The 26,233-nt window shown below is 43.3% G+C and overlaps 2 protein-coding genes and 1 long non-coding RNA gene across 7 annotated transcripts in view; 2 read left to right on the top strand and 1 right to left on the bottom strand.

Moving 5' to 3' along the window:
• Nucleotides 1-11: 11 nt before the first annotated feature.
• Nucleotides 12-20,732, top strand: TMEM169 (transmembrane protein 169). Of its 2 annotated transcripts, XR_003906490.1 has the most exons (4): nucleotides 12-99; nucleotides 15,980-16,344; nucleotides 18,664-19,552; nucleotides 19,826-20,732. XR_003906490.1 is itself a non-coding variant. In XM_029933887.1 (3 exons), the coding sequence occupies exons 2-3, from the start codon at nucleotides 16,062-16,064 to the stop codon at nucleotides 19,284-19,286; spliced, it is 906 nt and encodes a 301-aa protein (XP_029789747.1). In that variant the 5' UTR covers nucleotides 12-99; nucleotides 15,980-16,061; the 3' UTR covers nucleotides 19,287-20,732. The 2 variants fall into 2 exon arrangements, 1 of the variants encoding a protein (XP_029789747.1); XM_029933887.1 differs by having other exon boundaries at nucleotides 18,664-20,732.
• On the bottom strand, nucleotides 217-24,693 carry LOC115287461. 2 transcript variants are annotated; one of them, XR_003906495.1, is made up of 3 exons: nucleotides 24,554-24,693; nucleotides 9,786-9,928; nucleotides 217-352 (listed from the first exon to the last, which is right to left on the bottom strand). It is a non-coding gene; the product is annotated as an uncharacterized LOC115287461 (long non-coding RNA). The 2 variants fall into 2 exon arrangements; XR_003906494.1 differs by lacking the exon at nucleotides 217-352 and adding an exon at nucleotides 611-722.
• Nucleotides 24,676-26,233, top strand: part of XRCC5 (X-ray repair cross complementing 5) — an 86,967-nt gene continuing 85,409 nt past the window's right edge. For all 3 annotated transcript variants that reach the window (XR_003906489.1, XM_029933886.1, XM_029933885.1), the window contains exon 1: nucleotides 24,676-24,780. Coding sequence is in view for 2 of the 3 variants with exons in the window: in XM_029933886.1 (XP_029789746.1) it covers nucleotides 24,760-24,780 (21 nt within the window). In the remaining variant the exon portion in view is untranslated. The remainder of the gene's footprint in view (nucleotides 24,781-26,233) is intronic.

Raw genomic sequence — 26,233 nt, 5'->3', positions numbered from 1 at the left:
CGCGGTAGGTCCCATCCTCCCAGCGGACAGCTGCTCCCGCGAGGCGGCTGGCTGACTCTGCCTGGGTCCTCCGCCAGACTTTGTCCCCGGCACGTGCAGGTGAGACTCCTTGTTCGTTGGCTTTTTTTTTTAATTTCCTTGTCATTGTGGGGACCGGAGGAAGGAAAGGAGACAAAAAGCGGGCGTGTGCTCTGTTTTGAAAAATTCAATCCTCAGTGTTATAGCTCTCATGGTTAATTAAGATGAAATCTCCGGGGCGTCTGGGGGAAAGAGAGGCTGCAGCACGGGAGCCCTGCTCTGGCCGCCCGCCTCCAGCGTCGGTAGATACTATGGCTCCAGTGGCTGTGTAATTCTGCTGGGAAGAAAAGGGGCAGGCTTAGCCGAGAAGGAAGAAATCTGGCCTCCAGATCCTTTCACCCTTTGGAAGGGCCCTGACGAGGGGGTGGGGTGGGGTGGGTGGGGGTGAAAGGTGCAGTTGTAGTAATCCACAGAACCAAGACACTAAATGATTTTAAAGATAAACTAGAACCCACCTCCAACTCCTCTCCCTTTTCCTCGCCCAGGCATGAGTGGAAGAGGTAACATTTTACCAGATTTGAGATCTAATCCATTTCAGCCAGGCTGCATAAATTGATGAGTCTGCGTGCTCCCAGCAGAAATGCATCTGTGGTTGTGTGAGATCCTATCCTCCAGCTCATTCCTTAGGCAGGGAAGTGAGCATCCTGAGGAAGAGGGAGATTTCTTACCAGCGGTTTGATACCCAGTAACGGTGAGTTATTATTCAGATCCTCCACCGTATTGCCTAGCTTCATGCCTTCAACCCACCAGAGTGACCTCATACCTTGACTGGCCTAGTGAGACTTGTCATAAGAATTTGGCAGATCTAGGGGATGTGTGTGGTGCTGCAATCTTAACAATCCAGGCAAGATACTTCTAAGTCTGCAGAGTAGTGTATTTTCCCCTGCAAGGTATTGAGATGATGCAAAAGCAAACATATGCCATCATTCTTTTGTTGGGCCCCCCCCACCAGCTAGTTATTCACAAAGCAAATTAGAAATGCGGTTTGTTGAAAGTGGAATCAGATCCCACTTCCTCTCTGAACCTCCACCACCCCCACCCCCACCCCCGCCCTTCTCCGACCTCCTTTAAGAAATGCTTGCCCATCTGTCTTTGCAGATGACAGCTTCCAATCTACACTCCTTAAAGAGAAGAAAACTCTTCCGCTTCCCATTTGCTAGATAGTGCTTTGATTCCAGTGACAACGTATATTTTTTTAGCAGAAAGAGAAACAGTGAGTCAGTTCTGAGGGCTTTCTTGTTCCAGAAAATTCCATGTTTTCTTTCTGGGGAGCAAAGAACACTTTAAATTTCTTTTAAAGATGATTTTATCAAAGATATAATTTAATGTGGTTTGAGACATAGGCTGGACCTGTGGATTCACAGAGCTCTGCCCAGGTGAGTCAGTGTGTGCCTGGCTGCACTGCACCTTTGCATGGCAGCTGGGGGTGGGGTGGCGGTGGGGATGGAGGGATTCTGCAGTCTTCTAATGAGAAGGTGACTGGACTAGCTTTAAGCCAGTTTTGCCATTTGAGGATGACAAGGAGCCAGCCATTCCTTGGTTGCAAGGAAGTTGCAGTCTGAACAGTCAGAAAGCTCTATTTTCACAGTCCAGAGAGAATCCGTGATTAGAGAGATGTGAGTCTCTGAGAGATCTTCCATTAAAATGAAAGGGCCTGTGCTCTTTGCCTCTGCCGCTCACTTCAGTGAGGGTTTGGAAGTCTGATTAACCCCCAAAGGCCTGGAAGTACAGCAACAGCTGCCTCTCGGAGGCTCTTTGTTTCCAGAATTCATTTCTGGCTCCTGGGTGAGCCATCTCCTCTCAGGGCATCCACGCCGTGCTACACTGACATTCCTTTGGCTGAATCAAATGCTGCCCTGTGCTCCGCATCACTGCCCCTTTTGTCCTAGGGAAAAAGGCATCTCGGGGCCATGATGCTTCCACACTCCCACTCTGTCATGCCCTATTAGCACTGACTCCCTTCATCTTCTGAGATGCTCTTGCTGCTGTCCATCTTTCCAGCCCTCCCCCACCCCATCTGCCTGGTAACTTCATTTTTTCCCCCCGCCTCAAAGCAGCTGCTGGCTTCTACTGACTGGGGCCTGTGAGACCCTCAGCATTCAGACTCCGAGAATCCTGGTGCTAAATGAGGCAACTAGTCACCTCCCACCTTGAAGAAAGAGCAGTCCTGAACCAACTCACATAAATAAGACTCTTAACCAGTTTACAGTATTCTACCAATATTTATTGAGTAGCTGCCACATGCCAGGTGCTGTTCTGGGCCCGAAGGATACAGTGCAGTGGACAGTACAGTTAGGTGCCTGTGCCTTTGTAGAGCTTGCTTTTAATGTTTGTTTGTTTATTTATTTATTTGAGAGAGAGAGAGAGACTAAGAGAGAGTGCAAGTGGGGAGGGGCAGAGAGAGAGGGAGACAAAGAATCCCAAGGAGGCTCTGGGCTGTCAGTACAGAGATCCATGTGGGCCTTAAACTCACAAGTTGTGAGATCATGACCTGAGGCAAAACCAAGAGTTAGATGCTCAACTGACTAAGCCACCCAGACACCCCTTGCCTTTGTAGAGTTTTTATTCTAGTATTATGTATGACGGGAGTGGGATTAGGGGGGTAGAGGGAGTATAAGTGTCATGGGAAGAAGGATGATAAACAAATACAAGATTAGACAGTGAAAATCCAATTTTATAGCTCTTCTCAATAAGGAGATGTGCAGGCTCCTTGTAACCTGTAACCCTAACAACCAAGAACTCCTTCCTCTGGAGTCAGATGCCTCTAGGTGATGAACCGGCCTCAGTGTGAGGTTTTTCGGGGAAGTTTACACACATCACATCTAATCAAATCCTTTTGGCCAGAGAGTAGTCCTATGACCACACCTAGCCACAAGGGATGCTGGGAAATGTTATCTTTAGGAGGGAAGTCATGTGACCAGCTGAAGCATCCATTATTGGAGGAGAAAATAGAGAAGAACCACTTACCAATTGTACCATAACAGGGCTTATTAAGCCTAAAGGAACTTTTTAATGTCTCTTTATTAAACTTTTCTCCAGCCTCAGTTTTTGACAAAATTAGACTAATCTTTAACTGCTGCCACTTCAGACTGTCCTTTCCAACTCAAATCATTAAGTCGGTCACTTAAAATTTTTTTATTGAATACCTTTTGGTGGCCTACTTGTATAATACCATTTCCTAGAGCCTATGGTCTAGTAGAGGAGATAAACAATAAGCAAGTAAAGTAACAAGTGAAACTTAGTTACAGATGATGATATACAGATGATGATAAGTCTTATACAGAAAGTGGGCTATTGTGAGAAAGAATAATGAAAGGCAGTGCAGGAGTCTAGTTGAAGGTTTGGTGTCAGGAAAGCTTTGGAGGAGGTGACAAGTGAACTGAGACTTGGGAGCTAAAACGGTGTTGGCCATGAGATAGGATGAGATTGGAGCAGATACCAAGTGAGGCAGACGGTATTTAAGGCCTCAGGTGCTCCTGAGGAATACCTAGGCAGCCGATGTGATTGTAGCATAGGAGGTATGTATGAAGGAGGTGGTATATTGCATCAGATGACAGGGTGGGGAGGGGCCACATCACCTGGGTCCTTAGACCACATGAAAAAGTTTGGATTTATTTTACACCAATGAGAACTCACTGGAGGTTTTAAGCAGAAAACAGCATGATATCATTTGTTTTCAAAAGATCTTTCTTACTGCTGAGTGGAGAATGGATTGGAAAACAGCAGGAGTAGAATCCAGAAGATAAGAAGCATTTTTTAAAAGCCACAGATGAGAAAGGATGGCCCCTTAGACAAGAATGGTAGCAATGGAGATGGTGGATGAATTCAAGAATGCTCTGGAAAATTTCCATCAAGAGTGACTTAAAACCAGTTATTTTATGCAGGAGACTCTAAGCATGCTTTTTATTTTATTTTATTTTATTTAAATAGTTTATTACCAAGTTGGTTTCCATATAACACCCAGTGCTCTTCCCCACAAGTGCCCTCTCCATGACCATCACCCCCCCTTTCCCTTCCCCCCTCCCTCTTCAGCCCTCAGTTTGTTTTCAGTATTCAAAAGTCTCTCATGATTTGCCTTACTCCCTCTCCCTAACTCTCCCTCCCCCTGCCATTTCCCCTTCCCATGGTCCCCTGTTAGGTTTCTCCAGTTAGACCTATGTGTGAAAACATATGGTATCTGTCCTTCTCTGCATGACTTATTTCGCTTAGCATGACACCCTCAAGGTCCATCCACTTTGCTACAAATGGCCAGGTTTCATTCATTCTCATTGCCATGTAGTATTCCAGTGTGTGTGTGTGGGTTTATATATATACCACACCTTCTTTATCCATTCATCAGTTGATGGACATTTAGGTTCTTTCCATGATTTGGCTATTGTTGACAGTGCTGCTATGAACATTGGGGTACATGTGCTCCTATGCATCAACATTTCTGTATCCCTTGGGTAAATCCCCAGCAGTGCTATTGCTGGGTCATAAGGGAGTTCTATGGATAGTTTTCTGAGGAGTCTCCACACTGTTTTCCAGAGCAGCTGCACCAGTTTACATTGCCACCAACAGTGTAGGAGGGTGCCCGTCTCTCCACATCCTCGCCAGCATCTATAGTCTCTTGATTTGTTCATTTTAGCCACTCTGACTGGTGTGAGGTGGTATCTCAGTGTGATTTTGATTTGTATTTCCCTGATAATGAGTGATGCTGAACATCATTTCGTATGCCTGTTGGCCATCTGGATGTCCTTTTTGGAGAAGTGTCCATTCATGTCTTCTGCCCATTTCTTCACTGGATTATTCATTTTTTCCAGTGTGGAGTTTGGTGAGTTCCTTGTAGATTTTGTATACTCGCCCTTTATGCGATATAAGCATGCTTTTTAAAACCTAGTTTTCCCTTGGGATGACCAACAATCCAGACTTTGTGGTTGATTGAGATTAATATCCTGCTGTATTACATTTGTTATCTTAGGACTGTGTTGGAAATAGAAGAAAAGAGCAAAATCCTGGCTCTCCTCTGACTTCTATTGATTATGAAGCCTTGGAAACAGGGAAAATGTATTTTACTCTCTCTTTTATGGAATCTAAAAGGAAGGAGAAATGTTCAGAACCTGCTTCTCAGATCAAATATTAACGGAATAAAAATTGTATTAACCACATAATAAAGTACAGAAGGGGGAAGGTAACAAAACCTTCCTTTCCTAACAGTTATATCCTATTTCTGAACAGGCAATTTCCTTTCCCCTCTGTCCTATCAGATCAAAAGGACATAGTGAGCATCTGCTGCATGTCCAGCCATAGGGTCTTCCCCTGGGAGGTAAAGACAGTTCCTGATTTCTAAAATTTTATAATCGTCCTGAGAAGATGAGTGAAAAATAACAAAGTCACTCATACTCAATACAAAATGATATGAAATGCTACATAACTAAGCAGTGAGATAGCATAATACCAATAACAGATGCTACTGAAATACAGAGAAGAAGAAGGCAAAAGAAAGGGATTAGAAACTAACAATAGTGAAACATTGATCCATCCTAGGCATTTGACCCTTGAACACTCATTCTATTGTCTCCAGTCTTCTGCAACAACAGGACTGGGGTGGGGAGGAGATGGGTGCACTGGGGTAGTCACAGAAGGGGACACGAGTGAGTGAGTCTTGACCCAGACTTGAAAGGGGTGGAGAAAAGTGAATATGGTGATAAAAGCAACATAACTGGATGTGTTACTAGTCATGTTGGGGAGAAGGGGAAAAATTGCTACTGAATCCAAAGGGTGGGGCATGAATTGGAGAATCTCGAACATCAAGCAGTCCCTTTAGATATATTTTAGTCAGGAATAGCAAGATAGCAATGGTTCCTGGACAATATAAAAATGATTTTTGTTTTGTTAATCAATGTTTAAAATGGTTGACTACGGATTCTGAGATGGGAGGCTGAGAAGCCAGCTCGGAGGAAGCAGTATGAGACTGTACTCCAGCATGGGGTAGAAGGGGAGTTGGGATTCAAAAGGAGAGATGAACAAAGAGATTTCATGGGAATGATTGGCAGGACATAGAGACGGATTACTATCAGAGTCATGGGAATATATTCTTAATATGGGAAATGGATTCATCAAAGACAATTCTAGGGATTTAACTATAAAATCTTGAGTAAATGCTAGCAGGCAGCATGGCCCAATGAATAGAACATGGGCTTTGAAACTAGCAAACCTGGGTTCAAGTCCCAGCCAGCCTCATCACCATGTCGCCTTCAGCAAATTATTGTTCTAAATGGGGATAATAATAGTACCTATTAAAAAAAATAGTACCTACTTGATTGGTTTGCTGTGACAATTGAACAATATGATTATACCAAGGAGTTTTAGTTGTTACTAATTTTAAACCCAAATGTCCTCATTTGTAAAACAGTATTTGTTTTATAATATTGTTGTACCTAGGACAAATTGTTTAATATCTGGCACATAGTATTGTCCAAAAAATGTTAAAATATAATTAAGTGGGAAAATGGCATGTATAACCAATTAACACAGAATGTCACAAATTATACACAAATGTTATCTTTTATGAGAACAGGAACAACATAAATGTTGTAGAGTTTCCTTCTTCATCCCTTTCTCCTTTCCCTTCCCCATTTTCTCATCCTCATGGTAACCTAAGAGGTTAAGTCTGCTAGAGATAAAAATGATGAGTTTGGTCTGAACATGCTTAGCCAGACATGGCAAGATATTTAAGTGGAGAATATCCACTAGGCTGCTGGAAATACATCTAGATCATATATTACTTCTATATATTTGGGCATTCTTGGGATAGAGGTATTGATAGGAAGGCTGCATATTTCAACAGGAAGAAGAAAATGTTGAGAATAGAGGGCAGTCAGTTGAGAATTGAGTCTCAAAAGCACTGGCTATTCAGTTGAAGGAGACAAATAAGGGAGTAAAGGAGGCAGAATGAGGATGTAAGAAGTAGCAAGAGAATGATGGTAGAAAGTCAAAAGAGGGGGACGCCTGGGTGGTCAGTTGGTTAAGCAGCTGACTCTTGATTTCAGCTCAGGTCATGATCTTATGTATCTTGTATCCAAGCCCCATATCGAACTGTGAACGCAGAGCCTGCTTCAGATCCTCTAGCTCTCTCTCTTTGCCCCTCTCCCAGTCGTGTTCACTTTCTCTCTCTTTCAAAAATAAATAAACATTAAAAACAGGAAAAAAGTCAAAGGAGGTAAGGGAAGATTCAAGAACGACTTGTAAATAAGCAGAATCAGGGCTCTCGTATGGACAAGGAGAATAAGAATGGTAAAATGGTCACTGTGGTCACACTGGTACCTTTAAAGGCTGTATTCCCCATAGAAAAGAGTGGCTCTATCACCAAAGGAAAGAGGACTGAGGTTGAGACAACAAAAAGTAAAAAAACAAACAAAAATCAAACCTAGAAAACAAAAACAAAACCCATCAGCTGTCTACTGCAGCCACCACTAACACTTGACCTCTAAACTTGGTTGGAAAATTCTAGGCTTTGAAGTTATGCAAAAATAGGCTTATATCCAAGCTATGACACTTCTTTACTTAACACAAATGAGGTAACATGTATAAAAAACTTACAGCCTGCAACATAAGGCTTGGTAAGTGCTCATTTCATGGCCTGTTCCTTATCTTTCCAAATGACTTACCTGCATGCATATGGTGTGTGTGTGTGTGTGTGTGTGTGTGTGTGTGTGTGTGTGTGTTGGAAAGGAGTTTGGGAGTAGGGAGGAAAATATGGTAAAAGGAAGAGGACATTGGGAGGATAAACTGGCAATGAGTGGCTGTAGATTATCTGATAAAGAACCTTAGTTGTGAAACAAAGGGAGAAGCAGGACATTAGATAGAGTAAGTGGCAAAATGACGCTGGTTTTTCCAGGTAGGGAACTCTAGGTTTGTTTGTAAGCAAAACAGAACCGGTGAAGGAGAGAAGTTGGAAGTATTAAAGAGGGAGAAAATCAAGGATGTAGAAGAGGTAGGATAAAGGGTATAGTTGAGGGGCACCTGATTGGCTCAGAAGAGCAGGTGACTCTTGATCTTGGGGGTGTGAGTTTGATCCCCATATTGGTCATAGAGATTACTAAAAAAATAAGTAAACTTAAAAAAGAATACAGTTAAAGAAGTCAAGAAGAATATCTGCTCCCAGATCACTCACTCTGGGGGAAACCAGACACTGTTGTGAGGAGACTCATACAGCCCATGGAGAGGCCCACATAGGGAAGAACTGAGTCAGCCACATGTGCGTGTGCCATCTTGGAAGCAGATCCTCCAATCCCATCCAAGCCTTCGGATGACTGCTGCCCTGCCATCTTCAGAGATCGTGAGACAGAACCATCCAACAAAGGCACTCTCACATTTCTGAACCACAAACGCTATTCACAGGAGAGTCACCAAGTTTTCGGGAGAATTAAATGGACCCGAATGCTAAAGGTTTCAGAGATTGTCCAAAAGAAAAAAGGCCTTTGGATCCCCAAATTCTTTAGGTAGGAAGCAGACTAAGAGGCCTACTCACCACTCAGCTGAGACATTCCCAGATTCCTGATGCACAGAACTGTGTAGGATTACACATGTTTATTTTTTTTAATCTCTAAGTTTGGGGTAATTTGTTACACAACAATTGATGACTTATGTACTTTGCTTGGAGGCACATCTGATCTCATTTCAGCCTCAAAGCAAATAGAATTTAAAAGTTCCTCCAAATTTAGGAAAAGCCTTGATAACAAGTAGTCACCAGAAGTAGTTTTAAACCTGTTTGATCAACAATTGCCTATATGAATATGCTTTTGAATGCCCACCCATCAGTGAAAGCCCCAGGCTTCTGATAGCCAGTGAAGAGCAATTCCCTGACCTGACTGACTTTTAGAAATGAGAACCTGACTCTAATGGGCTGGTTTCCAAAAGCATCACTACTGAAGGAAGTTGTTGTTGATCAATAGAATAGGTTTAAAACCAGTTCTGATGGAGAGGCACCAGGGTGGCTCAGTTGGTGAAGCACCTGACTTCAGCTCAGGTCATGATCTCATGGTTTTTCAGTTTGAGCCCTGCATCAGGCTCTGGACTGACTGCTCAGAACCCGGAGCCTGCTTCAAATTCTGTGTCTCCCTCTCTCTCAGCCCCTCCCCTGCTCATGCTCTGTGTCTCAAAAATAAATAAACATTTTAAAAAATTATAGAAAGTTATCTGATTGAAACAAACGTACATTCCTTGAGGTGATGCAGAGACTTCTGTCTTTGGCACATGCTCATTACAAAACCTGCAAAAATAAGCCCACAAAATGGAGAGAAAGAACCGGGAAGTCTATGGGTTTGGGACTCCACTGTTGATAGTGATGGGGCAGGGGGACAGGGGGTTCATATATATTTCCAATAGGATGTAAACCTATTGTTAACTAGACAGCACAGCTTTTATTTAGTATTTCTGAAAATGAATCATCTCCCTTACTTCTCTCAACAGCACACATTGTTCTATTTGCAAAAGCCCACTAACAATGATTATCAGTTCCATGCATGCATTTACTTTGCCTTACCACATCTCCCTAGGAGCCACCCTCTCAACACCGAGAGAGAACGAGGTGAACAAAAAAGATGAGATTTCCAAGTTGGTCTTCTCTCCTCTAGCCTTTGGCATTCCTATGTCTCTCTAAACATGTTAGTACATCTTAAAAGAAGAGGAATGGGGTATAGAAGTGAACCAAAATGGTGACATACCTTCTTCCTGCTCTGGTGAAGCTTCAGTCCTTAGAAGATAACCTTTCATCCACTTGAGATGTTCTTGAGGTCTCCACCCCTAGTTTGAAAACTCATACTGCGTAGAAGGACCAGGGAAGGCCCTTCACAGGCTGCCTGGGGAACTACAGAGGAAAAGAGAAGCTCTAAGTAGGAAAACACTGGATTACACTAGTCTCCTGTCAACCTTAAAAATAGAATATCTAGTTATTTTACTGGCAGAATGAGTTTATTCAGGACAAGCAAGCTATGATGAACCATAGACAAGTCCCAAGAGACAAAGGGAAGGTCAGCTTTTACTAGGTTTTAGGAGGAAATTGGGAAGGGTTCTGAATAAGTTTAGAGCAAGAGTTCGAGACTGGCAGTTTTTCATCGGCTACAAGCAGTTTAGGGCATTGTTGCTGAGGCAGAGAAAGATTGGCCCTCCTTGTCATAAAAGCAGGAGATAAAATTCCAAGTGAAAAATGGCCTTAAGATAATTATCCAGGAGCACCTGGGTGGCTTAGTCAGGTAAGTGGCCGACTTTGGCTCAGGTCATGATCTCATGGTCAGTGAGTTCAAGCCCTGCGTCGGGCTCTGTGCTGACAGCTCAGAGCCTGGAGCCTGCTTCAAATTCTGTGTCTCCTTTCTCTGCCCCTCCCCTGCGCATGCTCTGTCTCTCTCTTTCTCAAAAATAGATAAATATTAAAAAAAAAAAAAAAGATCATTGTCCAGATAGGGCACTTGGATGGCTCAGTCAGTTAAATGTCCGACTTCAGCTCAGGTCATGATCTCGAGTTTGTGGGTTCAAGCCCTTCACTGGGCTCTATGCTGACAGCTTGGAGCCTGGAGCCTGCTTCAGGTTTTGTGTCTCCCTCTCTCTCTGACCCTTTCCTACTAATGCTCTGTCTCTCTATTTCTCCAAAATAAATAAATATTTAAAAGAAAAAGATCGTTGTCCATAACATTTTTAACCTCCTCCTCCTGCTGTTTGCACAGACTGCAATGAGTGAGTGACACCTGTGTGACAGCTCCCCCTTCAGGGCTTCTGGACTCTATATTACATGTAATTTCTTTTATTTATTTTCACACTCTCAAGCTCTGAGATTTATACCTTGGGTAGATATAAAGTGTTGTGCTCAGAGGTCACCCACATCATATAATTACCTTGGTGTTGACATGGTTTGAAGTGTTGGGGTTCCAAGCTGATGGCCAAGAAAGAATTCTTGAGATGTCTTCGGTGGAAAAAGGTGGTTTTGTTAAAGCACCAGCACTGGAAACCTGGGCAGAAAGAGCTGCCCCAGGATTGTGAGGAGTGACTGACTACACTTTGGAGTTGGGGGAGGTAAAGGCAAGGGAAGTTTCCAAAAGGACTTGCATATGCCAAAGAAGTTTCACAGGATCATGGAGGTCTGGCTGTTGTCAAGCTAAGGTTGTGTTTCCCTCTAGCAAAGCATTAACATTAAGACAGTTGGGAGTTCCTAAAAGAAATGTTATACTCTGCCTGCCCTGAGTCTTAGTCAATGGGCTGCAGGTTATAAGGAAATTTAACTTTATCTAACATTTCCTTCTGCCTTTGTTTCCCACATCAGTATGACTACTGAGCATCAGTTTTACTAGAGGACTTACACCAGGGAAAACATTTTATATTAAATACAGACCCTTGGAAAATAGAATTCAAAATTCAGAAACATTTTTAGTAACAAACCTTTAGCCTTAGAGAAAGCCCCACTTAGCCTTACCTTCCAGTCCTTTCTGGCTGGATGTCTACTATCTTCTGCACTGGGGCTACTTTGGTAGGAGAACACTGTTTGAGTTTCTTGATACCATTAAGACAAACAAATACTCATTAAGGTTATCTCAATATTCCAGTGATGGTGTTCTTTGACTTCTGGATCTATTTATCTCTGAGAGCCTTTGTACCCCGAATTTCTCTGTTCTTAGGTGTGTAATCTAAGCTGTAAGTCTTACAGTCCAGCCATTTGCATGCATAAGATTTTGAAGATAATGATGCTCTTTCTGTTTAAACAGCATCTCCTGCCCCAGGGAAAAGTCAGGCTGTGAGGACTTCCCATAATCTTCCAGTTAGACCCCAGTGCAACTTCCATTCTGTTACTGAGCACTTTCATTGTCCCAGTCCCCTGGCAATGGGTTCCAGACACCAAGGTGATTAGGACTAAGTACCTGCAGCCCAGTATAGAGACTGAGAAGAAAATGCATAACCAAAGGCAAAAGGAGAACCTTGGTGAGAGGGCAGTAAGGCAGAGCTTCTTGCTGGGAAGGTAGTTCAGCCTTTGGGGGAAAAGTTCATTCCACTGGTCTTAAGATGCATCCAAATTTTATAAACATTAAGATGAGGAAAAAAAAGTGTTTTGGCATTTGAAGAAATAATATAGGGTCAGCCCTATCACGTGATGCATAATTTTAAGAGAAGAAATTTGCTTCAAATTGAGTGGTCCTTAGAGCCTAATTAGATTTTTTTGTCTCTTATTTTTGCCCCCCCCTGGTGGGGCCAGCCCACTGGACATTAGGACCATTTAATAAAATGAGAGGGGAATTGTTATTATTGAGCATAAAGAGAAACCAAGGAGTGTGCCTGTGGGATTGAAAGAGAGGAAAAACTCAGAGACCACTGAAAGAAAATGAAGACTTGGAAACTGAGAACAAAAATAACAGAAAGCTGGCTATCTGGGGTCACTAGAGAGTGGCCAGTGGCCAGGATCCTGGGGTGGCAGGGTTATGAGTAGAATCTAGCAATTCTCGATGGTAATTGTTTGTAAACAGGGAAATTTATTTAGTAAATAGTTTAGAAATTTTTCATACTAATAGATGCTGTCACTGTGGTCAGATATTTTTCCAGTATAATTAGCAATAATATTGGGTAACAACAAGGCCATTTGCTTCCTCTACCAAGTTTAAATCTGGGCTTGTTAAAAGTGTATGTGAAGGGGGTACCTGGGTGACTCAGCTGGTTAAACATCTGACTCTTGATTGGGGCTCAGGTCATGATCTCACAGTTGGTGAGTTCAAGCCCACGTCAGGCTCTGTGCTGTTGGTTCAGCCTGCTTGAGATTCTCTCTCCTTCTCTCTCTGCTCCTCCCATGATCGATCTCTCTCTCTCTCTCTCTCTCTCACTCTCTCCCTCTCTCTCAGAAATAAATAAATAAACTTAAAAAAAAAACTTTGGGGTGTCTGTGTGGCTCAGTCGGTTAAACTTCCGACTTTGGCTCAGGTCATGATCATGTGGTCTGTGAGTTCCGGCCCTGTGTCAGGCTCTCTGCTGACGGCCTGGAGCCTGCTTCGGATTCAGTGTCTCCCTTTCTCCCTCTGCCTCTCCCTGTTCACACTTTGACTCTGTCTTTCTCTCTCGAAAATAAACACTTAAAAAAAAAAGGATGTGTGAGTATTCTGGTTAATAAAGGAAGAAAAGACAAGACAAAGGGAATATCACCATTGTGTGACTCCTGATGAATTAACTCGTCTAGCCCATGGTCATCAACGGCTGCCAATTTCACAAGAAATGGCCAAATTGCCATTAGGTGCCTTCACATGGCAGTACAAAATGCCCTCTATAACACTCTCTGGCCAAAACAACCAACCAAAAACATTCTAACATGAATCTGATCAAGCCTATTTAGCTATCAATTTAGAGAAAGTACATGGATCAGAGGAAAACCCTATAGGAATGCAATTAGCAAAATCTAGGTCATGGGACTCTGCCTTCTTTAACAAAGAAATGGGAAAGGAAAAAATGGGACGGCAAGCATATAGCCCTGCACTGTCCAATAGAGTAGTCAGTAGCCACGTGTGGCTATTTTAAAATTGGTTAGAATTCAATTTAAAAAAAAAAAAGCATTTCCCCAGTTTATGAGCATCATTTCTAGTGCAAGGCAGAAATTCTAATGGACAGCACTGCTATAGAGAAACAAGTATAGGATCTGTGCACATTGCATAGACCTGATTTGGATGCCAATTCCAGAAAATAGAATTTAAATTGCTAAATAGAAATTTTAACTGACCGGATATTTGATGATATTAAAAAAGTTTTTAAATATTTATTTATTTTGAGAGAGTGGGGTGAGGGGCAGAGAGAGAGGGAGAGAGGATCCCAAGCAGGCTCCTCGCTATCAGCGCAGAGTCTAATGCAGGGCTCAGTCCCATCAACAGTGAGATCATAACCTGAAGAGGCATCTGGAGTTGTACGCTCAACAGACTGAGCTACCCATGTGCCCCAAGAATTATTTTTAAAAAATGAGGTGCCAGGGAGGGGGGAAAAGAGGTGGTGGTGATGGAGGAGGGCACTTGTGGGAAAGAGCACTGGGTGTTGTATGGAAACCAATTTGACAATAAACTATTTTAAAAAATAAATAAGTAAATAAAATAAAAAATGAGCTGTGATGGGTGCCTCAGTGGCTCAGTTGGTTAAGCATCTAACTCTTGATTTCAGCTCAGGTCATGATCTCACAGGTTCACGAATCTGGAATGGAGCTCTGTGCAGTCAGCACAGAGTCTGATTGGGATTCTCTCCTCTCTCTGCCCCTTCCCCTATGTGTGCTCTCTCTGTCTCAAAATAAATAAACTCTGCAAAGAAGTTTTTTTTAAAAAAAAATGAGGTGTGATGATGATATTGTGGCCTTTTTTTTTTTAAGAGAGAGAACACATGTGTGTGCATAAGCACCAGAGAGGCAGAGAGAGAGTCTTAAGCGGGCTCCATGCTCAGCGCAGAACCTGATTTGGGGCTTGATCCCATGAGCCTGGGATCAAAACCTGAGCTGAAATCAAGAGTCAGATGCTCAACCAACTAACCTACCTATGCACCCCGTGGTCATTTTTTAAAAAAATAGCCCTTATATTTAAGAGGTACATATTAAAATAGATAAAATGGTGTCTGAGATTTGCTCTTAAATAAATTGGCTATGAATACTTTGATTACTGTTGAAACGGTGAAGGAGACATGAAAGTTCATTATAACTGTTCTGGGTCTTTTACACAGGTTTGCCTCTTTCTATAATAAAAAGGTTCTCCACTTATATATGTTTGAAACTGTTCATAATGAAATGTTTTTGAGTTTCCGTTTTTGTTTTTATTTGTTGTTGTTTTAAAAAGCATATGACAGAGAACCATAGGGAGGGGAAGGGGGAAAGAGCTGGGGAGAGTGAGGGACACAAATAATGACTGACTATTGAATACTGAAAATGAACCGTGGACTGAAGGGGGAAGGGGAGGGAGGGAAGGGGGTGATGGTCATGGAGGGGGGCACTTGTGGGGAGATGCACTGGGTGTTATATGGAAACCAATTTGACAATAAACTATTATAAAAAATAAAAATAAAAAAATAAAAAGCATATGAGCACCTAATTGTCTCAGTATGACTGACTGGGAATTTGCTAATTTTCCCGTCTTTAGTAGCCGCATTGAAAAAATTTCTCTCCTCTTAAAGCACTTGTCTCCTCTTAAGGGTTCAGTGCACCCAAAACACAAGCCAATCAGTGTCTTATTTAAAAGATGTTTTTATAGACTCTTCTCTCTCCCCACCTCTCTTTACCTGGAGAACAGAAAGAGAAGAGAGAATCTTAAGAGTGGAAAAGTGTGCATCCTCTCTGCTGGTCTCCCAGAATGATAGGACAGATCCCAGGAACTTTCTGGGGTCTTGGGACAACAAGAAGCCAGGAGATGGTGCCCTTCATAGAATAATACCGTGGTAGACATGGTTGGTGATATTGTGCCATCTTTGAAGAGCTTACTGAAAGTTGCATTCATCCGAGTATAGTTGTAATGCAGGACTTGACAGCTAGAAGCCTGGAACTGGTCCCAGCCATCCAAATCGCCATCTTTAGTGGGAGTGACAATAATTTTTAATTCCCATTTATCTATTGGGCTTCTGGAATCACCCAACTTCCTTTTACTCAGCATCTTCTAGCTACACTGATGGGTTTTGCATGACATTATAAGGTTGTGCAAATGAAAAAATTTTATTGCAACACTAATAAAACTTTATTCACAGCAATCCAATCTTTTCAGAGTATTTCCGTAGCACTCTCCAAATACAGTGTAATGAAAAGTAAAGGGAGGAGAAGGCTTCTGCCAAGTTGAGAATCATTTCCCAGACCTCTTTCTATCTCACCCTACTTGCTTCCTGTTGATGGCTTTGCTTTCCTATTTTATATGGAACTTATTGACGGAATATCTTTGCATAGCCCCATCCAGGAAGAAGCTCTGTGATGTGTGGGTCGTGAGTTTGTTCAAGCAAGTCAGACTCTTCACAAGGAATAGTTAGACATGAGGACTGGGATGGAAGAGCTGGCACCAGTAGAAGTCCAGGGACAGCTCCCAAGCCCCCATCATGGCTCTCTGAGGAGGGCCGTGGCTGCTGCCCTTGCCTTGGATGGGGAATCCACAATGGGTCGCCGGAAAAAGAAGAGGAAAGAGTCCCGCCCAGAATCTATCATCATCTACCGGTCAGAAAATGAGAAACTGGATGAGGAGGCCGGGGAATCAGAAGGTGGAGACCGGCCTAAAGAAGAGGAGGGAGATGATTTCCTAGACTATCCTGTAGATGATGGTAAGTCTCTGGGGCCACTTACTTAAAGCCACAGGAAGGAATAAGGATTCTCTAGAAGATAGATAGGGATTCCCTCAGTGACCTATTTCTTCTTGTTGATACCTTTCTTCTCACAATGTTGCAGTCTTCATTCAACAAATGGACAGTATTTATTAAGCATTTACTATATTCTCTTCTCAGTGATATGGAGATCTCTGTCTTTTCTAAACTCCTAGTGTAATAGAAGAGGCTGATTTATACATAAAAATTAGAAACACAAGGAGACTGCTAATTATTTAATACATGTATGATAAAGAAGCTGATAGTTGACTTGTATAAGAATCAGGAAAATGCAAATTACAACAGCAACAAGTTATGATATTCCTTTACACATAGGTCGACCAAATTTTTGGTAAAATATGATAACCTCAATCTGAGAAAATTGAGATATTCTCATATACCTCAAGGAGAAATGGAATCTGCTTTCCCCATGTTATAGGGAAGTTCCAAATACGCATATCTTATGTTCTAGAAATTCTTAGTATCTAACCCATGAAACTTAAGCCCATAGGCATAAGGATGCATGTATAAAGATGTCTGTTGCTGTTAATGAAGCCGTGGAGTGTCCGGATTAAGCGTCACCATGCGGCAGTGGATGGATGAGGTATTTCTCTTTGTGTAGATGCATTGATGTCTAAGACATAGGCCCACAGGGGGCAAGACAAGCAATGTCCCTGTTCTCATGCACTGTACCTTCTAGTCAAGGGAAGACAGACAGTGAACACATCAGCAAATAAAAGGTAATTTCAGAGAGGAGTATGAGTTGCAAAGACAAATGGTAATGGTAGAGGGTATAGGGGGAGAGATTGCACGGCTGTGCAAAAGCCTCTGAGAAGTGACATTTGAGCTGAAGTAGAAGCCAGCTATGAAATGGTCTTGGGCAGGGTCTGTAGAGGAGGGGGATTGGCAGGGGCAAAGACCCTACAGTGGGAGCACCACTGGCCTATTTAGAGAAAGGAGGTACTCCTGTGTAGGGAGTAGAGGGAACTATGGGGGGATAGGAAGAGGTGTCTAAGAGGACTATGTTGGGCCTTCCAATCATAGTAAAGAGTTTGATTTTTATTAAAAGTGTAAGGGGAAGTCAGTGGAGGACTTTTAAGCAAAGAAGAGGTCCTCCCATTTATATTTCTAAGCAATGACTCTGGCTTCTCTATAAAGAGTGGATCATAAAGGGTAAGAGAGGAAGCTGGTGAGAAACTGTCATGTCACTGCAGACACAATAGCACTAACCTGGAGGCCAGGACCAGGGTGATAGCGGGAGACAGAGCTAGGGAGGAAAGACTGGTTTCGGAGTGCCATGTGGAATTTGCTAATGGATCAGAGGCAGGTAGAGAGAGATGGGGAGGAGTCAGCAGTGACGCCACAGAGAGGTAGGTGGTGGTGTCATTTACTGAGATGAGGGAGATTGTGAAATCCTTAGGTTCTGGAGGACAACCCTTCTATCTGGATAGTCAGAGTCCCAGCCACTCTCCAGGGACCTGCTCTTTAGGCAGATCCATTCTGTCCCTCTTCCAGCCACGGAGCAAGAAGTCCTGCCCCTACTCTCCCCTACCTCCGCTTCTAGACTGCTTTCACATACAAAGGACCACAGACTTCCCTGTTTCAATATCTCCAGCCTTACTCCAGGATGGATGGCCGAAGGACGGCCGTGTAATGGTGGTGGTAGTGTGTGCATGTGTGTATGTGGAGGGGGGGATGTGTGTGATATGGGTGGCATATGCGTGGTGTGTGTGTACAGAGCTTGGATATGAGGGCTGAGATGTCCACAGGCATGTGAGGAAGCCTCTTCTCGTGGAAACAGAGACAGGGCTGGGAAGGGAAGGAGGAGGCAGCCCACCAGTGTATACACACAGAGGGCCATCTTCGCACACGCTAGTGGGTGCTCACAAGCCGTATTTTCACAGCACTTATCAACTAGAAATAAGACCCTTGTAAAGCGGTGTCTGTGGCAAAGTTCCTCGCACTCCTTCATATCACCGAGGCTGTGCCAAGATCGAGGCCCAGAAAAGTGGGGAGAGAACATGAAAAGCAAGTTAACCTGCTTCGCAGTTTTCTCAGGGCCCACACGTGTGGAGGGAGAGCTCGCTGGGGGAGTACTAAAACCAGTGGTCACCTTCCTGAGGGAAATCCACTCAGTCCATCACTGAATCACTGACACCAGGACTGTGCCTGGTGCTATAGAAACAGGAACTCTTGTACTCAGCCCCCAGCTCAGGGGAGGACACTGTGGTGAAATGCCCGCTCTTCCTTCCTTGACTTCACTTCCTTACTGCCCTGCAGGTATGTGGAACATGCCTTTGGACAGCTGCTATGTCACACTAACCGGGACCATCACACGAGGGAAGAAAAAGGGCCAGATGGTGGACATCCACGTAACATTGACAGAGAAGGAGCTGCAAGAATTGACCAACCCGCAAGGGTCATCAAGAGATATAACACCTGAAGACAGAAGGGCCTGCCAAATGGGAGCCGACCGTGGGCCCCACGTGGTCCTCTGGACACTGGTCTGTCTGCCTGTGGTCTTTATCCTCTCTTTTGTTGTCTCGTTCTACTATGGCACGATCACCTGGTACAACATCTTCCTTGTGTACAACGAGGAGAGGACCTTCTGGCACAAGATCTCATGTTGCCCCTGCCTCATTCTCTTCTATCCAGTGCTCATAATGGCCATGGCCTCTTCGCTGGGCCTCTATGCTGCTGTGGTCCAGCTCTCATGGTCCTGGGGAGCATGGTGGCAAGCTGCCCGGGACATGGAGAAAGGCTTCTGTGGCTGGCTTTGCAGCAAGCTGGGTCTGGAGGACTGTTCTCCCTACAGCATCGTAGAGCTGCTTGAATCTGACAATATCTCAGGCACTCTCTCCAACAAGGACCCCCCCCAGGAAGTCGAAACGTCCACAGTCTAAACTTCCAACGACTTATTTCCTTCTGTGGTCCCAATAGCCTGTATATTGTCTTCCAATTCCAGAAGATCTGTTCTTCGAATTAACCCCCTACCCCTCTCAGTTCTGGAAAATTCTAGTCCACACTCTTCTGTCACACCACCTTGATGGTTCCAGGAGGGCAGGGAACAGAAAAGCAATTTATGCCAAAGCAGTTCAGCCATGGATGAATTCTTCGCATTCCTTGCCCTAAAATGACCATTTATCTTGGACAGGAAGCTTAGTTGCATGTAAGTTCAGGAAATTGAAGATGTTATTGGTGCCCAGAACCAAGGGGAGTATGTGACTAAAGCTGACAGAGAGAAAAAGGAGGCTCCAGGGAGAACAAGTTCACCAAAAAGATGAAAACGTAGGATGGAGGGAAATAGGAAGCAGGGCTACCACAGTGCAGAGGTAGTGTAGTAGAGATCTGTGTATATCACTTAGATTTTGACTTAGTGCATATAATTAAAATCCTAAAATATCAGGGACTTAAATAAGATGGTTCTTTCTTTCTTGTGCAGAAGGAGCCTGGAGGCAGACCGTCAGAAGACCTGATGAAGTCATCCAAATCCCAGGCTTTATTCCCCTTCCATTTGTAGGAGGTAGTCCTCTTTGTCCTTACCTTCAACACCTCTGTGCTGACTGCATCTCCAGCCATCACATCCACCTTTCTGGCAGAACAGAGGAAAGGGCAAAGAAGTGCACATCCTCCCTGTTTATGGAGACTTTCCAGAAGTGTTACTCAACGCTTCTTAGATCTCATTGGCCAGATGTTAGTCACATGACCTCACAAACAAGAGAGACTGAGAAATGTAGTCCTTCGGTTGAGCAGCTATATTCTAGGTTAAATTTTTGGGTTCTGCTAATGTAAGCAAAAAAAGAAACATGGCTATTTTGGCAGGCATGAACAAATCTCTGCCTCACAGTATTTATTTAAATATATTCAGATCCCAAACTGCTAATATAGTTTTTATTTATTTAGGCCTGAATGTTTCTCAGAGAATTTATACATAGATACTAGCTATATATACTATGTATATGCTATAAATAGATATTAGCAGTATTAGCAGCTCATGTACTTTGCAACTAGTCTGTAGTGTCATGTGGTTTCAGAGGTTTTAGAAAGGAGGAGTGAACAGTTGAATGCAATTCGTAGCATAACTTTTTTCCTGGTAGTGAAGGCAGGACTCAGTAGTGATATTTAATCTAATCTACATATTAAAGACTGTGTAGGGAGGTATCAAAAACTCGCTCACTCAGACCTTTCTAGAGTTTAAGGAACAGTATCTTTCCACTGTGAAGCTTGTGTCCTCCTGGCCAGTAGGGGGTGTAAGCCAGATGAATCCAGATTGACAGAATCTTAACTTTTTTTCCTTTTTTTTTGAAGTTTATTTGTTTATTTTGAAAGAGAGAGAGTGTGTGTGTACAATCATGGGAGAGGTAGAGAGAGAAGGAGAGAGAGAGAACCCCAAGCAGGCTCTGCCTTGTCAGCACAGAGCCCCACTCAGGGCTCGAACCCATGAACCTTGAGATAATGACCTCAGCCAATGTCAAGAGTTGGATGCTTAACCAACTGAGCTACCCAGGTGTCCCAAACATTTTTGTTTTTTTTTTTTTAATTCATTCCTGAGGGTGTCTTTCTAATTTCAAAGAATTGAATCCCAAGAGATCAAGCAGAGTTTAGAGGTTTGGGTCCTCACAAGAGCAGCTGGTGCCCATTTCTTGGTCACGTCTCAGGAAGAAGCTGTGGAAAGACCTGCCCTGAATCAAACCGGAGGAGTCAGTAGTGCCCTCCCACGGAAGGCCCAGGACGTTTGCCTAACGTATGGTGAATGCTGCCTCCAGAGGAACACCCTCTAAAAACAACAACCAAAACTTAGTTTCACACAAAGCAAAACAAAACTCTGCCCAGCATTTTTGAAATTAACGTTGGTGCTCTCTGGTGCTTTCGCAGAAGTGTAAACAATTGATATGAAGATAAGGAAAATAAAAATAAAATCTAATTAACATTTGTTCCATGGCCTTTGAATTTCTCAAAAATGGCTTTGAGTTGCTATATCTTACAGAAAAAGGATGAGCGTAGTAGCTGTCCTATATACGTATAGTGATCTTAATACAGATTCTTAGGTCTTGAATGTTTCCACAAATTTATGGGGTTCCATTTAGGTGGAATGTGTGCCACAGATGACGTATTTACCTAAGCCTCCATTAGGAAGTTGCAGCCACATTTGTCACATTTGTCATTTTTTTTTCTGGGATTAGGGAAACCAGTAGCCAAGGCCAAACATAATCATGATCAAGACTAGGGTATGGTGGCCATGGTGGAATGGAGGAGGATGGTGTGAAGGCTGAAGGTGAGGCTCAAAGGATTCTTAGATGAAGTGGGCATGGCCTTCATCCTAGTTAGGCTCACAATGTAGTGAAAGAAATAGGTTTATAAACCGAAATCATTCAAAAAGGGCTCTAACAAGGTTTGTAAAAGCCTAGGCTAGAGGCAGGAAAATTTAAACAAATCTAAGACAATCTCATCTTTGCCGTCAGCAAATACCTGTTCCTATATGGAACATTCTGTTAGCTCACAGTTATCTAATCTTCATGGTGAACATCAAGAAGGAAGACTATGCTTCCCAACTGCTTTGCAGCCATAATTCACTGAGCTGCATAAACAATAACTAATCCAGCATGACGATATTGCTATTTCTAAGCCATCTTGTCTAGTGACGTTAAGCAACACTTTCATATCAGTTCAAGTCCAAGGGAGAATAAAACCCTTATTGTCCAGGATTTTCATTTTTTTAAGTTTATTTATTCTGAGAGAGAGAGAGAGAGAATGAGAATGAGTAGGGGAAGGGCAAGGAGTGAGGGAGAGCAAGAATCCCAAGCAGGCTCCATGCTAACAGCGAGGAGGAGCCTGACTCAAGGCTCAAACTCACAAATCATGAGATCATGACCAGAGCTGAAGCCAAGAGTTGGATGCTTAACTGACTGAGCCACCCAGGCACCCCTCCAGGATTTTCAATAAACAAGATAATAACTTTTAAAAAGTTTAGATGACTTGAAAGTTTCATTGTACCCTTGATGGCCATCCAGGACTTAAGTTTGGCAGTGTTGCAAAAGCTTAGTGGGTAGCATCATTCCTTCCCCCTTCCCCTCCACTCCTGAGATGCAAACAAGCAGAAATACTAGAATCTCTTTTATTCCTCCCAGGAAAGGAAATTCTACTGGAGAATGTGTAGGTGTGTGAGAGTAAAGAAGAGGGAGGAAAAGGAAGAGAAAAGAGAAATAGAAACTACATACAAGACAAAGCACAGATATTGTTGACACAAAATGAACAAACCTTTTAGAATCTCTAAAAGTAGGAAAGACTTTTATTGGAGCCCAAATGAGGACAGATGCCCAGAAAACATGCCCTTTGGAGAATGAACAGTTTTTACAGGGTTATATATATTAAGGCACAAATCACCAGCTTAATTGCAAAGGGATGCAGGGAGTATTAGCACTGATCGATAACTCAAGGACAAGATAGTTTCTGTCATTCAGAAAGCAGATGTACAATGTCCATGTGGCAGCCCATAAATCAGGCTTTCAGTTTGAATGAAGGTCATGTACATCACGGTGACTTAGAAATCTAAAATGGCTTCCTTTGTATATCAGGTCTTTTGTGAGAGTTTTTCTCTCATCAACATGAAGCTTACAAATTTCCTTTACCATAGTAAATTTCCAGTAATTCTATTTACTTCTTATATAGAAAGATTTTTAAAAAATAATATTTGAGTTTTAAAAGAACTCCTTGGGTTTGAATCAAAAACTTGAAGTGACATGACGTGAGCTCTGAGCAAATGATCAACAGCAAGCTGTTTTCAGTACAGAAATATGATTTTATTAAAGCACAAGGACCAGATGCGTGGGCAGAAAAAGCTTGGGATTGTGAGAAGCAACTGATTATACAGTTTTAAGTTGGGGGGCGGAGGGAGGAGAGCTGAGTGAAGACAAAGGGAGATTCTAAAATGGATTTTCATATATTAAAAAAGATTTACAGGATCTTAGAGGTCTGGCTATTGTCATGGTACAGCTGATTTTCTTTCTTTCTTTCTTTTTTAATTTTAAATCTTTATTTTTCAGAGAGAGACAGAGTGTGAGTACGAGAGAAGCAGAGATAGGGAGACATAGAATCTGAAGTAGGCTCCAGGCTCTGAGCTGTCAGTACAGAGCTCAACCTGGGGCTCAAACTCACAAGCTGTGAGATCATAACCTGAGCTGAAGTCAGATGCTCAACCAACAGAGCCACCTAGACGCCTCAAGCTACATTTGCTTTTTGCCTCTATCCCAGCATTAACAGGAAGGCAGTGGTGAGTTCCTCGAGGAATGTCATCCTCCGCCTGTCTCAAGTAATTGCCAATGGCCTGCAGGTTGTAAGGAAATTTAATTTTACTTACATTTCTTTTGACTTTGTTCTCCTCATTGTGAAGAGCCTCCCGGGCTCTATGAGCACACTCTGAAAATGTCTGACCCTACTGGCTTCCGTGCATTTATAACATTGTCTCACTCCAGGCCCCTCCTTCCTCATGGTGTCCTTATCTTTTCAGCTTTAGTGTCTGCTTATGCCAATTTGCAAGAGGAAGAGAATCTGGTTGGATCTGATTTCCCAGTTTGGATATAAGTTTGCAGCTACCGTGCAGATTGCTGGACCCTTTGTCCAATCAATCACCTCACAGCTGGTTGGTCATCTGTTATAGAAAATAGCCGTTTCTGGGCAAAGTTAGGCTTGGGCCTGTCTCCATCAAAGCAAGCTGGGCAGTTTCTTTTGAAAGTAAAGATGGCGTGTCAGAAACTGTGACTGATAGCCTCCAGGGCTCAAACACCTCCTTAGATTCGCTTTCGGAATTAAACCTCACCTCCTTCCTTCCAAGCCAGCAACACTTCCAACAATTTTGAAATCTATTTCCTGCTTCCGGTCCTGTGCACGTCCCATTTCCTCTGCAGAGGAAGGAATCAAGCCCACTACTAAATGCCAAAGTCTTTCGTTACCCCCCTTTTGGAAAAATACACAACACACCCCAACAGGCTTTTAAAGAAGCTAGGTGACCACACACACACACAACAGGCTTTCAGAGAGGCTGACTTTCTGGAGTCATATTCTTCCTACTCAAAGACCTCGAACTCCATATCTCTCACACTAACTGCTGCAGGGGTTACTCTCAATAATGGGAAAGAGAATAGAATTTTTCGGAGAAGCGATTCATCTTTACCTAATTCTAAAACCCCGAGCAGCTCCAAGTCCACAAGCGTCTCACCGGAGAATCTGCGCATGCTCTGAGCATCAGCGCACAGTTCCCCCGCCCCTTCGGGTTGCGGCTCTTTTTACGACGCTCCGGCACCGACTCCGCGGACTTTTGCAGCGACGCACGGGATTCCCACCCGGAAGAGACGGCTGTGGCACCTGCGCGCGGACGACATGGCGCGGTCCAGGAGTAAGGTAGACAGAGCGTGGCTTTGGGGTTTACTGGCGCAGGGCATCCGGAGAGGGTGGCTCGGAAGCAGGAATCTTGGGATCACCGCGGTGCCAAGGAGTAGGGAAAGAAGGGGTGATCTCGGCGGGCTGTAGCCGGATCCCGCGGGCCGGCCCGAAGGATGTGCTGAGAAAACCTGGGGATTTGGAGTCGGAAGACCTGAATTTGAGCCTCTCCCACTCCCCGCTTACTCCGCCTCCTCGGCCCTCCCATCCGCTCACTTCCTGCTCCTCATCTGCTCCTCCCATCCTTTTCCCCACCCTCCTTTCTTGAGTCCCCACTTCTTCAGGACTTCTTGCAACTCCTCCATTTCTAAGCCTCAGTTTTTATAAAATCTATGTGAGAATGAAAAAGTTAGTCTTGATAAGCACCTCCCCACACTTTGTAGAAGTTCAAAGAGGGTTTGTTAGTAAAATACGTAACTTAAAATGTAAAGCGTCATGTTATTACATCTGTAATAGTCTTTCACATTTATCGAAAGCTTACCCTGTAAGGCAGTGATGTAAAAACTCTTTATTCTTAGCCCATGTAATCTTCACAACAAGCCCACGAGGTGAGAACTGTTATCCCCAAGGTACACTTGAGAAAACTGAGGCATAAAGAAAGTGAAATGTTAGCCCAAGATTATCTACTCTGTAAGAGGTGGAATTCATATGTGAACCCAGCCTGTCTGGTTTTAGAGCCCTATCTGTGTTGCGAGGAGCCTGGGACCCTCAGTGTCCCAGATTAATAATAGACGTTAGGATGAATTTTTAAATGGTTTTTCCCCCCCCCCGATATAGACAGAGAGTGTGGTTGTCTCTGAATGATCACTAGAGGGAGATGTGTTCCAGAGAATTGTTTGTTCATCCATCCAGCTACCCAAAGGCCAAGCCCTTTTCTAGGCAACCAGTATACAGATAAACAAGATAGGAGTTTCACCACCTGACCCCTAGCCCCCTGAAGTCCCCATTGAAAAAACTGTTGAATAAAGCGATTATGAACATTTGATGCCATTTACCTTTTTGTTCCTCCTCTTTCAGCTGCTGAAAATATTGCAGCCTAGTGGAGCAACTGTGTATGACAGGTGGACTTACAGCAAAATTCTAAGTCTGTATTATTTCCGTGTGTAAAGGAAGAGCTGCTATACTCCTCAGTTTCCCTTTCCTGGTTTTCTTACTGCTTGCCGGGAAGGAGGTTGAAGTTTCATGCACACCATTCTTTTGGTTCCAGAAAGAAGTTCCATATTTTGAAACCCTCTGATGCCATTTTTTTGGATCCTTCTTCCTAGTAAAAGACTTCATCCTCTAACTTAAGAGTTTTCTGGTTTAAAAAAAGCTTTTCTGAATGTGTATTAGAGAAATGCAGCAACATATTTTGGGACTCTTAAATTTTTTAAGATTCTTATAATCAGGGCATTGAAACTATGGGGTGTAAATT

Source organism: Suricata suricatta, chromosome 3 (genome assembly GCF_006229205.1).
Source record: "Suricata suricatta isolate VVHF042 chromosome 3, meerkat_22Aug2017_6uvM2_HiC, whole genome shotgun sequence".
NCBI lineage: Eukaryota > Metazoa > Chordata > Mammalia > Carnivora > Herpestidae > Suricata > Suricata suricatta.
This window is presented reverse-complemented; position numbering and strand designations above follow the sequence as displayed.

Coding starts and splice junctions, on each gene's coding strand:
- TMEM169 (XM_029933887.1), top strand. CDS start 16,062: ATGAGGACTGGGATGGAAGAGCTGGCACCAGTAGAAGTCCAGGGACAG. Junction 16,345..18,663: donor AGACTATCCTGTAGATGATG/GTAAGTCTCTGG, acceptor ACTGCCCTGCAG/GTATGTGGAACATGCCTTTG.